This window comes from Ochotona curzoniae, unplaced genomic scaffold (genome assembly GCF_017591425.1).
Source record: "Ochotona curzoniae isolate NIBS_2020 unplaced genomic scaffold, NIBS_Ocur_1.0 contig_1014, whole genome shotgun sequence".
Classification (NCBI taxonomy): domain Eukaryota; kingdom Metazoa; phylum Chordata; class Mammalia; order Lagomorpha; family Ochotonidae; genus Ochotona; species Ochotona curzoniae.
The window spans coordinates 32,062,975-32,078,596 of NW_024464920.1; the positions used below are offsets into that span (position 1 = coordinate 32,062,975).

At 43.8% G+C, this 15,622-nt stretch overlaps 1 protein-coding gene across 2 annotated transcripts in view; it reads left to right on the forward strand.

Annotated features, from left to right (window-relative positions):
• Positions 1–15,622, forward strand: part of GNS (glucosamine (N-acetyl)-6-sulfatase) — a 34,338-nt gene continuing 18,716 nt past the window's right edge. Inside the window, exons 1-6 of one of the 2 annotated variants that reach the window (XM_040982424.1) lie at positions 1–331; positions 6,143–6,202; positions 8,784–8,990; positions 11,327–11,392; positions 11,807–11,905; positions 15,302–15,469. In XM_040982424.1, the coding sequence (XP_040838358.1) occupies positions 125–331; positions 6,143–6,202; positions 8,784–8,990; positions 11,327–11,392; positions 11,807–11,905; positions 15,302–15,469 (807 nt within the window). In that variant the 5' untranslated portion in view covers positions 1–124. The remainder of the gene's footprint in view (positions 332–6,142; positions 6,203–8,783; positions 8,991–11,326; positions 11,393–11,806; positions 11,906–15,301; positions 15,470–15,622) is intronic. The other variant, XM_040982432.1, reaches the window with a different exon arrangement.

Genomic DNA, 15,622 nt, shown 5'->3' on the forward strand with positions numbered 1-15,622 from the left:
CTGACCCCGGCCCCCGGCCTTCTCGCCACAACCCGTTCTCCGTGCGGCACTCTGTCCTGTCGCCCTTCGCTGCCCTGCGCGTCCCTCCACCCCGACCCGGGGTTTGCCCGGAGCCCTGTCCGCCATGCGGCTCGTGCCTCTGGCTCCAGGTGGGCCCCGGCGTGGCGGCCCCGGCCACCTGCCTTGCTGCGGCCGTGCTCTGTGCCTGCTGCTCCTGCTGCTGTTGCTGCTGGGCAGCTGCTTGCAGGTCTCCGGGCGGACGACTGGCTCTCGGAGGCCCAACGTGGTGCTGCTCCTCACCGACGACCAGGACGAAGTGCTCGGCGGCATGGTAACTCTTCCGTTTCTGCCCCGCCCCTCCATCTCCCCGGCTGACTCCCTGGCTTCTTGCTCTCTTTTCCCCGCGTCTCCGCCCTCCCTCGCCCGGGACTGGCTGCCTTGACCCTGGGTAGGTTTGGTTTTGCCACTCCAGGCCCTTCACGCAGGACTTTGTTGTACACCGTGCAGCCTGGACCGTCGTGCTGCGGAGTTTGCGTTCGTGTCTCACGATGCACGTGTGGACGCCAGCTGAGGAGGGGTTAGACCGGAGAGGAGCAGGTGCTGGCCGAAGGCACGGCAGCGCTGCTGGTGTCTCCCCTGGGTTAGTGTCGGAGCACAAGCCTAGCCACTTGCTGAGACACCCAGGCCCCCTCGTGTCTGTTTCTGATACCCACATAATCGCTGGCATGAAGTAACGTGGTAGATAAGCTGTCCGACTGCTGAGTGCGGTTTGCCTCATAAAATCAAGAGAATTCAGTCTAATTTAACGCCTGGCTGGTGCATCTGATACTGTCAGTGTTCTGTTCTCTATCTAATGCGTGTTGTCCTCCGATTTCATTTGCAGGATCAATTTTGCTTCTGTATCTTAGATGTTATGCAGTTTCTGACTTTTGGGAACGTTCATTTCCCCCAACCCCCCTCCCCCCATCCTACTCATCAATGGGACGAATATGCTTAGGGCATATTTGTCAGCTCTCGCCTCACGACACAGTGGAGACAAAACCCCGACTTGGACTTGGCCCAGCATTCCTCTCCTTAAAAACTTTTTTCTTTTCCCTTTTGCCTTCTTGCTTCAGGTTTTTCAGTTCTCTTTTTTGTTTTTTGCTATATGCTGGAAGTAGTAGCTCTCCAGGCTAGAGGTGCCTGGCTCGGTGCTCTTTAACTTCTGGTCCCAGCAGCCATGGGGATGTGAAGTCAGCTTGGTGGGTAGCTACCAACGTTTTTGTTTCCGTCTGGAGCAGCGTAGAATGGAAACTCCGTGTGTGCTATATGTGGTAAGGGTCAGCAGATGTAAATGTATGCCCGTATGCCTGAATTTCAAAGCACCAAAATAAACCTTGAATTCCATGTGAGCTATTTCTATTATTGGGATATTTTTCCTTGAACTGTGTGAAGTACCCCCTTCTGGATTGCAAAGTGCAGTGAATTTCTTGCTCAGAAAGCATGAACAGCTTTTCTAGTTGGTGTTTAAATGTATTTCCACTCCGCTCTTCTCCCACGTTCCCTCCCTTACCTTATAGCTTCGGTTTCATTTCCCTCTTGAATTTCACTTTGGTTTCCACACCTTTTGCAGTTACCTTCCTCTTCACAAACTTTGTATTCTTAAAGAATGTTTTGTCCGGAAAAAGTAAGCCACCTAGACCAGGGACTAATGTGTTGACTGAAAAGGTCAAGTTTTGATACTTCTGTTCAAAATTAACAGATGAGTATCAGACGTGCCCGAATTCGGGTTCTTCAGTCCTAGATCGCCGCCATCTGAGGTGTTCTCTTTGTATGTTAATCCTACTCCCTGCTTTACCAGTAGTAGACTTTTTTATATATATATTTATGCTGGAGAGAGTTAATAAAATTGAATGGAAGAAACAGGTTAAAATTAATGCTTTCAGCTCTGTGAAGTATTCCAACTTCTCGTAGTTTTTTTTTTTTCAGAATATTCTACCCTAATTGTCAAACCACTCCTGGAAGGGGAAAGCTAAGAATTTGCTTGGAGCCAGCCGAGTGTCAGGTGTTCTTGACTTGTACTTCTGTTGATGCGGGAGTGTCCTCTGCTGTTTGGAAGGTGGTTAAGTAACTTGACCAAGGTTCACATGGCTCTCAAGGGGCAAAGCTTGGGTGATCTTTGACCCCAGGGCACCAGGCTTTTCCCCCTGTTCCTGGGCTAACATGATGGTAGCAATGACAGTGGAGCCAGCTCCTTAAAAAGTTGGCAGGAAAATGTGAATTAAAGGTTGAATTTATTTTGGCATAAAACATTTTTTAAATCCATGTAGTTATTTTATAATGTGCATTTCCTATGAATTTTTGGAGCACTTGCATGAAATATCTTGTGAAATGGAGTTCTGATTCAGAAAGTGTTACACATTGCTGCCTAATAGGAAAGATCAGCGGTAATCAACTCCTCCACACTGACTCACATCAAAGGATTTACAGCACATGGGTAATTTTGGCTTAATGTAGAATTTGTCAGTCTTTGCGACAGTCTTGTATGTGAGAGCATTGTCTTCAGGCTTTCCCTGTGTGTGTTCTGGGTAGTATCTGCGATGACTCCATTTTTACTTTCTTGCCCATAGACCTGTTCTTATTTATGGTTTTCACTTGAGCATCATTAAGGTGCTTCACAGGTTGTTCTTTTAAAAATCAGTCACTATGTAGAATCAAAACTTGAAGTAAGGGAAGGAAACATGATGAAATGATAGGGGAAGAATCAATAACTCCCTCCGCTGCTGTGCTTACAGCAAGTGCTTCCTACTGTTAAAAAGGGAGCCGGGGAATGATCAGCTTTTTTTTTCCAGCTTTTCTTTTTAAAGGTAGATTTTTATAAAAAGAGAAGAAATATAAAAAGTCTTCCGTTCACTGGTTCATTCCCCAAATAGCTGCAACAGCCAGGGTTCAGCTGTTCTGAAGCTGGGAGCCAGAAGCTTCTTCTGGGTCTCCCAAGTGAGTAGAGGGGCCCAAGCACTTGGGCCAACCTTTGCTGCTTTCCCGGCCATAAGCAGGGAACTGGATGGGAAATGGAGCAGACAGGACTTGAATCGATGCCCACATGAGATGCCAGTGCCATAGTGGAGGATTAGCTCACTATACCATTAAACCAGCCCCAATCAACATTATTAAAACGATTTCAAAGCAGCTGTCCATGATCCCAAGAAAGTAAGTTTCTCCTTGGGGTTTTGGGGGAAAGTCTTGGAGCAAGTAAAACCTTTGCTCTCATGAGAGAGTAACATTGGTTGCTGTCTTTAATATACATATTTACAGGTTTTAAAAATTGCCTTTCAAATAGATAATGAAGAGTGCAGCCTCTGTCCTCTGGTTCAGTGTTGGTCAGTCTGAAGCCAGGAGCCTGAACCTCCATCCAGGTTTTGCCCAGGGGTAGCAGCAGTACCTCCAGTGCCCTCCTAGACATGTGAGCAGGGAACTGGATTGGGAGAGGAGCAGCCAGGACTCAGATGTGGAATACTGGCATTGCAAGCAGGGGCTCAACCTGTTGGCCTCTGGCTGCTGCTTAAAGACTATTGTGTGACTTTAACCTTACGAGTTTGTCTTTGGTTGCATCTTAAGGATCCATTTTAAATTTGGACTGGAGGGATATACACATGGTTTCAGCACAGTATGATTTTTCTTTTTGAGATTTCTTAATCACAGCTTATAATTGTCTACAGATTGTATTACTAACATTAACAACATAAATATCTTGGCTGTTAAGTTTCTTACTTAAATTCAAAATTCCTGTGCAGCCCTGCATTTGGCCGCTGCCGGTCTTAGACCTTGTCATTCCCTTCTCTCCCTGTTACTTCCTAAACTGCTTCTACTGCACTGCCCTTCTTGCTCTGCACTGGCAGCCTTTGGCCTTGCTTTTCCTTCAGCCCACAGCATTCTTCCCTGATCTTTGCATGATCAACTCCTCTTTGCATGGCTCCCAGCCCTGGATTTTCTTCCTAAGATGCCTTTTCTAATCACTCATCTAAAGTAGTTCTCCAGCTGTCTTCCTGCCAGCTGCAATCATATCAGCTTGATTTATTCCCTTCACAGCATTTGCCACTACCTAAAATGATTACTTTCCTGTTTACCTCTTATTGACACCTCTGAGCGTACAAGGCTCATGAAGGGACCTTCTGTCTGTCTGCAACTGCCTAGATTGATGCCTGGTGCACATTAAGTATTTAATAATCATGTTACAAAGATGCAGTATAGCTTTACTGTAAATCAGACAGTCTTCAATAGTGTTGCATATTTATCCATTTGATTAAGTCCCATATAGTTTTTTCCCCACTTGAATATCATTCTGGTTTTCCCTCCCTCTTTGTCCACCCAGTGTTTTTCACTCAGCCAAGTGCTGTTTTCCCAAGCTGAGCACCCAGTGACATTCTGAGGAGAGCCCGTGACATTGCTCCTGAAAGCTAGCACTTCCTGGGACCCTGGTGAGGATCTGATCAGGAAATGATGAAAGCTTTGCTTAGAGAAGTCAGAATTCTCATCCTGTTGTGCTAATGGATTCCTTCAGTCTTCTGTCTCTATAAAACAGTGGAGGAAAAATCTCTTGTTAGCCTAGTTAGATATCTGAATTATTCTTAAGGATTTATCACCCAAGAAAATACACTTTAAGTTGCATTCTGGAGCTTTTGGTGTGGCAGAGAACATGCCTCTGGGATACCCACATCCCAGATCAGGCTCCGGCTCTTGTGTGTCCAATCCAGCTCCCTACTAAAGTTTTCCCTGGGAAGCAGAAAATGATGGCTTAAGTATTTGGGTCCCTGCCACTTGTGCAGTAGACTCAGGTTTAGTTCTGAATGTGTGAGCCAGCCCTGGCTGTTGCTGGCACATGGGGAACGGATCTGCAGGTGGAAGAACGTGTGTGTGTGTGCTTGCGCTCTTTCTCTATTTGTTTTTGAAATATTTCTCTTTTTAAAAAAAAAGATTTATTTATTTTATTGGAAAGTCAGATATACAGAGAGGAGGAGAGACAGAGAGGAAGATCTTCCATCCAATGATTCACTCCCCAAGTGAGCACAACAGCGATGCTATGCCGATCTGAAGCCAGGATCCAGGAACTTCTTCCGGGTATCCCACACAAGTGCAGGGTCCCAAGGCTTTGGGCCATCCTCGACTGCTTTCCCAAGCCTCAAGCAGGGAGCTGGATGGGAAGTGGAGCTGCCGGGATTAGAACCGGCACCCATATGGGGTCCCGGCACGTTCAAGGCGAGGACTTTAGCTGCTAGGCCACGCCGCCGGGCCCTGTTTTTGAAATATTTCTTTTAAAAACTTCATTCAAGATGGATTTGAGTGTTGACATTATTTCAGATATTATGAACTGAATGTATTACAACTAACTTTGTCCTCTTCACTTGGTGGATTTGCTCTAAAAGTTTTACATAAATGGTCCTTTTATTCATACTCTAGGATCTAATCACTTGTTCTCTGCACTTGTCAGGATCTTGGGTTTTAACCAAGAATAAAAGGATGTAAACAAAATAGTTTCATGTAGCCTTTTGTCTGATAGGATTACAGGATTCTGTGCATACCTGCTTGCTGCCTGGTTCAGGGCTGTCCCTGGTGGTGGTGACAGGGTTGGTGCAAGGGCAGTGAGCTCATAGCTGAACTGTGTATGGGCTCCTGCACTGTGAGTGTCTGAGATTTGAATTACTCTCTCTGAGGATCCTGTCCAGCTTTCTGGATCCCAGTGTTGTCCCCATTCTTAGAAAGGGTGAAGGGTGCCTTTCACACCATATCACATAGCCTAGTTCCAAAGATGAATTTATGGAGCTAGGTCTTCCTCTGCATCTCACAACTGAACTGGCGGCTAACAAGCAGAGAGCACCAGCATTTCATTCCAGTTGCATGGCTGGAATGGAGCCAACAGCTGTGAAGGGTCCCTGCCTGCCTGCCTGACTGCGTTCTGACCCCAGCACCTTTGCACAGTAGACAGTTGCTGGCACCAAGCCTGTGTGGTTCATCTCCAGGATCACACAGGACTGGCCTGGCTGTTGACAGAGCCATCCTTCCGGAAGAAGAGATTGCGTAAGATGTAACAAAACATGAATTGTGTTCCATGTGTTTCAGTTTATCAGCAGAAATAGCTGTTTGACTGAAATTGCTTACTTTACAGACTCCACTGAAGAAAACCAAGGCTCTCATCGCAGAGATGGGGATGACTTTCTCCAGTGCTGTGAGTTTTGAACCTCTTTTAATTTCGTTAGACTTAAATTATACTTGTATCCTAAAGGGGAAAATAACACTCTTCTTGGTTATCTAATGTGATCTTTGTGAGTTTTCCTAATTACCTACCTGATCTGAAGGAATGACTTTACATATGCTCATAAATCTTTTTTTAAAAGATTTATTTTTATCATTTTTTTATTGGAAAGGCGGATATACAGAGAGGAGAGACAGAGAGGAAGATCTTTCATCCTATGTTTCACTCCCCAAGGGACCACAACAGCTGGTGCTATGCCGATCCGAACCCAGGAGCCAGGAACTTCCTCCGGGTCTCCCACGCGGGTGCAGGGTCCCAAAGCTTTGGGCTGTCCTCTGCTGCTTTCCCGGGCCACAGGCAGGGAGCTGGAAGGGAAGTGGGGCTGCCGGGATTAGAACCGGTACCCATATGGGATCCCGGGCGTGCAAGGCGAGGACCTTTAACCACTTGCGCCACTGTGCCGGGCCCAATGCTCATAAACCTTATATTTGAAATATTGTTGCCAATTTAGGTTAACAGCAGGTATTTTCTAAGCCATTTTTGCACAAATCGGAGCTATAGAGTTTTAACAATTCAGTGTTTGAGGTTTGAAAATGGATTGTAAGAAATGAGTAATGTTTGTTCTATGTAAGTTTTTCCATGCAAAACCCAGTTAGTCCTCATTACCATATCTGACAGACGATGTTGTATATAACATATGTAATCACTTACATATATAATGCATAATATAGAAAACCATGGTTGCCGAGGTCCAAAAACAAAATAGTAGCAACTCAAAGTTGATCAATATGGCTTGTAAACAAGTATGTAGTAGCCCAGGAATGAATGGGTAACTCATGTCATGACATCTGCTGGACATCAGTGTGGCAATATGTGTAAGAGCAGACTCGGATCATGCTGCCCACTTTTGGCTTCTCTCTTTTTTAAGATTTCTTTTATTGGATAGTCGGAATTACAGAGGCGAGAGCTTCTATTAGCTAGTTCACTCTCAAATGACTACAAGGTGGTGGAGCTAGGCTGGTCCAAAAGCAGGAAATTTTTCCAGGTCCCCCACATGGGTGCAGGGGCCCAAGGACTTGGGCCATTCTCCACTGCTTTCCCAGGCCATTAGCTGGGAGCTAGATTGGAAGTAGAGCAGCTACTTGGCACAGAAACCAACACCCATGTGGGATGCCAGCACTGCAGGCCTACCCTACTATGCCTTGTACTGCCACCACCCCCCACCACACTTGTATTGACTTTTGTTTTTAAGATTGAATTATTTTTACTTGACATTCAGAGTTACGGAGAGACAGGGCGAGACAGAACACTGTTCACATTTTTAGCTGTGTAACCTTGGGCTAGTTGTTCAGAGTCTAGCCCTTGGTTTCTCCATTTATAAATGGAAGTCTTAAAATATCTGCTAGATTGTTGTGAGGTGAAATGAGTTAATACATGGAAAGCTCTTTGGTCAGTGTGCGACTTGTAAAAAGTTTTGCGTGGTGTTATTGTAATACTTACTATGATGTCCGTGGTTGAAATGTTTAGCTCAGTGGATGCTTGAAAGTTTGGAAATTTTAACATTCATTCTGATCATTTACTAACCGTTTGAAGACTGCATCCTTTCAAATGATAAATATTTCAGATTAATGGCTCACATTCTCCTCAAGATAGAGCACTCAAGACATTATTGTTAGGGTTGAGAGAAGGCTTAATGTCTTAAATCGTAACTTTAGGCTCTGTGGCCATTACTGTGAGCTTAATGAAAGTAATTGGGCAAGGGAAAGTGTTATTTCTACTTTTTCTGATTTTTTTTTTCTAACTTAAAAAAATACAGGAGAATTGTTGGAAAACTAAATTCATTAAAGTCAAAATTTAGAAGTTTAAAATGAGCTTTATGTAAACAGATTTAAAAGGGAAGGTAAAGAGTCTATTCATAATAAATACAAAGTAATACAATACAAACTAATACAAATTAATAGTGACCAGAAATGTTTAAGACTGAAATAAATTTACAGAACCTGGTGAATGATAAAAGCACTAGGTACAAACATACACACATCTTTTTTTGGGTGGGTGGGGAAGACAATTAGGATCTCAACAATATATTCTTTACTCAGATGTAATTCTAAAAATTATCTGGAATAATAAATATGAGAAAAAATAAAGGCAATATTGTTTAAGGAAGACATTTCCCTACCACAAATGGTATAACACTGGCCATAAAATAGGTCAGAAAATAGAGCAAAAGAGTTCAGAATTGCTAATGTAAAAATTGCAGAAGTCAAACATAATATCATTAAGAGGCAGAAAACGAAATTGGGAAGCATTTGTAACATGACCGAGTCCTTCCTTCAATGTTTTGTTAGAACCGGCCAGTGGCAGGGAGTGCGTGAGCAAAGCACAGGAATGAGCCGTTTCATGTAAGCACAGCTGATTCAGGATGTCATGTATGAACAAAATCGTTATTCTATTGAGAAATGAAAAATTTGGAGTGTTGAGCAGCTTGCCTCATCCTGTTTGGAAATAAGAAACGCATCTTCGTGTGTAACCTTGTTTGTGCTTCCCTTTGCAGTATGTGCCAAGTGCTCTCTGCTGCCCCAGCAGGGCCAGCATCCTGACGGGGAAGTACCCGCACAATCATCACGTTGTTAACAACACGTTGGAGGGGAACTGCAGTAGTACATCCTGGCAGAAGATCCAAGAACCACACACATTCCCAGCAATTCTCAGGTCCATGTGTGGCTATCAGACCTTTTTTGCAGGGAAATACTTGAATGAGGTATGTTAAATGGTCTTTTTCCACCCCTCATAGCAGCTTTTGTGGCTTGAAATAATGTACATTTTCATTTCCTTGCCCTCTGTTCAGATCATGGTAAAGAGATTCTGGTCTATGTTTTCTCTTGGTCTGCCAGCCAATAAATAAGAACTAATTTAACTGATTATGTTTACATGACTTGGGGTACAGTGATTGCCCTTCCTTTTAAGTAGGCCCAGGGACATATTTGTTTAAACATTATTTTGAAATTGCTGCTGTCAGCTGCATCTTGGTTTTCTTCCTCAGGAAGTCGGCTTGTCATGTGGCTGTCCTGGGAGCTTGCTTTCCATTTCCCCTTTATCTGGGTCTGAGGGAAGGATTTTTTCCCCCTTTTAGAATCTTTTTTTTCAGATTTCTTCAAGACTTATTTATTTTTATGAAAGGCAAATCAGATTCAAGGAGAGAAGGACAGAAAGAACTTCCATCCACTGGTTCACTCCCCAAATGGCAGCAATGGCTGGAGTTGAGCCGATCCAAAGCCAGGAACCAGGAACTTCTGGGTCTCCCACACAGGTGCAGGGTATCAAGGTTTTGAGGCATCCTCTGCTGCTCTCCCAGGGCATGAACAGGGAGCTAGATGGAATGTGGAGCAGCCAGTATACAAACTGATGCCCTTATGGTATGCTGGCACTTGCAGTGAGGCTTCAGCCATTGAGCCATTGCATTGGACCCCCAGATTTGTTAGAATTGCCTCGAATGCTTTTGTTTTCCACTGAAAATTGAGTACAAGCTGCTAAGAGATTGTGAGAAGGCCAAGCACCCAGAGCCTAGTGCACTTGGGCCAAGGTCTGTGGTCATACAGCTGGTGAGCTGGTCTCATAGGCCTGGAGGAAGGGTGTTATTAGGCAGCTTTTCATAATACAAGAAATACCTGAGGCAAGGTAATTATGAAGGAAAGATTTTTTATGGGTCATGATTGTTGGGGGTCGCAGTCCAAGGTGAGACAAGCTCTGTTGGTTTGGCTTCTGATATGTTGGAGAATTTGCAGAAGAATGGAAAGCAGAGAGAGTGGCAGCTGCACTTTACATCCAGCCCACTGGGAAGAACTGCTTCCTGAGAGTGTGCTCCCAGGAACTCAAGGACTTCCCAGCAGGAGGCCCGCCTTCTAAACAGCAAAACTGGATGAAGTTCAGCTTTCTGAATGCTGCTCACTTGAGGTCCTGCCTGAGTTAGGAGCCAACTCGTGTTCAGACCATAGCAGAGGAATAACTGCGTAAGCCCTGTCAAGGCCAGGTTTCATGGCCCCAAGGACCAAGTCCAAATTTGAAGGAAATAGTGTGCTTGAGATTAACTGTTATTGTAAAACTGAATGCACAACAAAAAGGTGTGCATTTTTTTATGAGCTATTTGTGGTTGTCTGAGAAAGAGCTTAATAGTTCTCTGAATTTCCCATTAATTCTCCCTGATTGGGGGGAGTCTGCAGTCTTGTGTGTTTGAGGAAGGTGAGTCATTTTGGAAAGAGTTGTGAGAATCAGGAAGTGTAAAGACTTAAGTTACTTGGTGAGGCTGAGAGCCATACAGAAAACTTAGACTGCTTTGCATATTGAAAGTCATCTTTTGTATGTCTGAAAGTAAGAGAAATCCTTAAAGGACAAGATACTTAGTTCTTAGGCATTAGAGTCTGTCTTAAATGTGCAGTTGTAAACCTTGTAAAGAAAAAGCAAATAAAATCATTCTCTTACGAAATAAAAATGAACTCTGAAACTTCAGAAAAACTGAAGTAATAAACTGCTGGCTCATAGTCAGCCTGCTTTGGCTGTGTTTAACCACAAGGTTGTGTGGACTGTTCAGTCTGCCCCAAAAGCCCAGCCAGCAGCCCATGTGTGGGCCATGTGGGCCAGGCCCACAGACTCCGACTCCGTCAGTAGTAGGACAGAGTGAACATGCTCTGTTGTTCTGCCGTGCCATTGCTGCATGAAAGTAACATTGATACTGTGTCAATGAATGTATATTCCAATAAAACTATTGTCACTGAAATTTGAGTTTCATGTAACTCATATATTTCTTGGCTTTTGTGTTTTTAAGTACCTTAAAGCAGCAACAAACAGCTCTTATCTTGCTGGCTCTACCAACATTTGGCAGGACACATTGGCCCCCGCATTTTAATTTGCCAGCTCTTGCTGTGGAAGTTTCTAGGATTATAGAGTTCTTTAACATTTTCATTAGTTGCTGTATTTGGGGTGATTGAGCACCTAAATGTGTGTCAGGCAGTGGTCTGGAAAGATTGTTGTTAGTTTCCTATTTCTTCCTGGCCTGGCCCTGTCTGTGGTTTGTAACATCGTCCTGGTCTTGCTTTTCAGTACGGAGCCCCTGATGCAGGTGGACTGGAACACGTTCCTCTGGGCTGGAGTTACTGGTACGCTCTGGTGAGTCACCTTTGAAACAGGGACAATTCTCTCCAACGCTAAGGAGCAAACACAACACGTTCACCCTCACTAAGTCTGCTATTGACACAGTTCAGTTTGCTTTGTGATGAGCTATTGCCCTCCTTGAAAGAAAGTCTGTTGACTTGTGAGTCACTCCCTTCTGGTCTGTTTCTTGCATCACACAAGTTTCAGCAGTGTAATTTTCTGATCTGCCCAATGCACTTCTGGCTTTTACAATAGGACATATTATTGAAACCATGCTGGACTTCAGTAAAAGCCCAGCAAAAAAGTCCAGTATAAACTTGAGTAATTACCGTTTTATGTCTTGGTACTGCTGAGACAGTTTAGTCAGTGTGGATTCATTCCTTCTGTGTGCTGACTTCATGGCAAGTTTTATTTTCCTTGTCTTAATAGGAAAAGAACTCTAAATACTACAATTATACCCTGTCTATCAACGGGAAGGCACGGAAGCATGGTGAGAACTACAGCACAGACTACCTCACAGACGTGCTGGTGAGTGGCTGGAGCCCTGTGGCTCTGTCTTTGCAAGGCTGGGTCCTGTTTGAAGGCAGGCTCTACCTAGAAAACCTTTAGTCTTACTTGCTTGTATTGGGTAACATAATGCATAAAAGCTTGTTCTAACTGCTGAAAAGACTTTCCAGCTGATTAACTCCTGAGGGTGTTATTGTTGTATATAAACCAGGCTTAGGTCTGATGCTCTTGAAATTCCAGCAACAAATCTCTCCTCCAAAGGTTAATCTCTTTAAGACCCTGGAGATTACTTGGGAGAGGTTTGACTTTGTATTTTCGATGTCAGTTTTATCCACAAGTTGTAAGATGACAGTTCCACAGGCTTTAGGAGACTGGGGGATGGGAATATGAAATTTCTTTGGGTACTATGTATTTATATATAAAAATTGCTGGAATTGGGGCGAATTTGGTATTTTCTTTGTATATATATATTTTTTGAAAGGCAGAGAGAGACCTACAGAAATCTTTTATCTGTTGGTTCATTCCCCAAATGCCTACAAAAGCTAGAATTGGGCCAGTCCAAAGCCTAGAGCCTAGAATTCAATTTCTGTCTCTCACACGAGTGGTAAAGATTCAAGAGCTTGGATGTTTCAGCTGACGAGTCCTAAGCCTATAGGCAGCAGCATCCCATGTGGGCGCTGGTTCATATGCCGATTGTTCTGCTTCCGATCCAACTCCTTGCTTTGTGACTTGGTAGGGCAGTGGAGGTTGGCCCAAGACCAAAAGAGGCTCTTGGCTTCTGATCAGCTCAGCTCCAGCCATTGTGAAGAGTGGTCCAGTGGGTGGAAGATGTTTCTCTGTTTCTCCTTCTTCTCTCTGTAAATTTGCCTTTCCAATAAAAATATTTAAAAAACTCAAGAACCCATATCCTTGCAGGGTGCACATAATGGGAAGCTGAGATTGCAGGCAAGGCTGGGACTAAATCCCAGGCAGTCAAACTGGATTTGAGCATGCCGGGTGTAAACTGAACTGCTGCATCAAACACCCATCCCTGAGACATTCTAATGGCAACCTTCTAGAACACATTACTTCACCAAGTAGTTCAGCAGTTAATGTAGTACATAAGCCTGGCATTGCAGCATAGTGGGTAAAGCTGTCGCCTGGAATGCTGACAGCCTGGATGAGTTCTGACTTTGTGTCCTGGCTGCTCTGCTTCTGGTTGAGCTCTCTGTGAGTGGCCTGGGAAAGCAGAGGAAGATGGACCATATGCTGGGACTCCTGCACGCAAAAAAGCTGCTGGATTCTGCCTTACCCTGTGCTGACTTGCAGCTACTGGGGAGTGAGCCAGCAGATGGAAGATATGTACCTCTCAAACTCGGCCTTGCAAATAAGTAGATAAATATTAAATACTAATGAAGTAAATGAAGCCAAGTCGGCTTCTGTGGAAGGTAACTTTCTGCTCGCATGGGATTTTATAACTGGTGCATACGGGTATGTACATATGTGCATGTGCATCACTAGATGACAGTCATTTAAAGAAATAAGACAGCATGTGCTGCTTACTTGGTTATTACTAAAGTAACATTTAAGCAGAAACCCAAAGGAGGTGAGTATGAACTGTACAGATCAGAGGAAAGGATGCCACAGGCAGCATGAGGGCCCTGCCGCCTGGCATATGGGAAAAGTTATGAGGAAGCTGTCAAGACTAGAGCAAGGTGAGTTGCTGATAAGAAACAGTCAGTGCCCATGTTGTGGCACAGTGCATTAAGCCACCTGCGGCACTGACATCCCTTCTAACACCAATTCACATTCTAGTTACTCTACTTCTGATCCAGTTTCCTACAGTGTGGTTGGGGAAGAACAAAAGATGGCCTCTTGCCAACTACATGAAAGACCTGAGTTGAGTACCAGGCTCCCAGCTTCAGCCTGACCTAGCTGCAACCATTTAAGATGTCTTGTCTGTTGCCATCCCTGTAACTCTGCCTTTCAGACAAGTAAAATAAAATCTTGGCAGGGGTGGGTGGGGAAAGTCAAGGTCTTATGAATTAACGTTGGGAATAGTGCAGATCTAAACCAGCTAAAACAATGAAAAAGCATTTATGTGAGGTGCTTTTCATTTTCATAAAAGTAGCTCTTAGCAAATAAAATATATAAGTCCATATAAATTTGGACTTAATATTCATTTAGCTCAGCTATTTCAGTTGGCATAATTCATGTCATCTGCTCTATTTTCGTAAAGGGTAAGGCAACTTAATTCACTTTTTCCTCTGTTCTGAATTATGTTGACTCTATATACTTTAAGCCATCAAATGTGCAGTCATGCATCCCGTAACAGTGCAGATGTGTCCTGAGCAGTGTGTTGTCAGGTGATTTTATCATTGTGCAAACATCACAACGTACTTCCACAGATCGCGATGCAGTCTTGGGAGTAGCTGCTGTGACGCAGTAAATGCTGAAGGAGGCTACTGCCAGTGTAACGCACGTTTTTCAGTGTAGTTTATGTGTCTATATAGACAGATATGGATGATATGAGAAAGAGTACAATTCTAAACTAATAAGAGCACATTGTGGCACTGTGAGTTGGTCCATTGTTTAGGATGCCCACATGGTTTGAGTTCTCAGCTCTTTTTCCAGTTCAGCTTTATGTATTGTACCCAGGGGCAGTAGTTGATGGCTCAAGTTCTTGTAACTGTGCAACTGCTATACTGGACCAGGATGGAGTTGTGGCTCCTGGCTTTGACCTGGCCTAGCCCTGGCTGTTGGGTGGGCATTTGGGAAATGAACCTGTAGTTAAAACATCTTTCTCTCTTTCTTTTTCTGTCCCCTTCTCTGATAATTTACCTTTCAAGTAGATGGAAGTAAAATTAAAATTTTAAATAATGATAAATTGTATACACAAACCTGCAACCTAGTCATTTATTACCAAATATTGTGGTACTGCATATAATTGCTTTTGCTATACTTGTATACAATTGGCAGTAAAATAGGTTTCCGCTATCATGCCCACAAATATAGTAATGTTTTGTGTTTTTAGTCAACAGGAATTGTTCAGCTTCATTTTCTTTTGGGACCACTGCCATACATGGCTCATCAGAATAAAAATTTGTTCTGCAGTACATGACTGCATACTCTAAGATGAATTTATGTACATTAATAGTACAAAGGCCAGATGACTCATTGGTTCCTTGTTGGAAGCCTAACAATTTCTATGTGTTAGAAAAATCATGAAGATTTTTATCACTCTTTACAGTGGTATGCATTTCAAAAATTTATTGCCTTAAATCATCAAAGGTATGTGTTAACAGTATGCTTGTACCTGTCTGTGACTTAAGATCATGTGCTGAAGAGGCTAAAAGTCAGCATAACCCTGTACCCTCTGCTCACCGGAGGAAATCTATGTACTAAGCACTCAGCCATTGGGTTCTTTCTTTGTGTCAGGCCAATGTCTCCTTGGACTTCCTGGACTACAAGTCCAACTCCGAGCCGTTCTTCATGATGATCTCCACTCCAGCACCCCATTCACCATGGACAGCTGCACCTCAGTACCAGAAGGCCTTCCAAAATGTCCTTGCCCCAAGAAACAAGAACTTCAACATCCATGGAACGGTAGCACACGCCCTCCCCCCACTGAAAAATACATTATGTTAAGCCAAACTGAGTAAAGCTATTTGTCAGGAAGCCTTTGAGCCACTTTCTGGGTTGTTCTTCGCAGTCTTGCAGGGTAAATTGCACCTGTCCTTAGTGTAACTGTAAACTTGG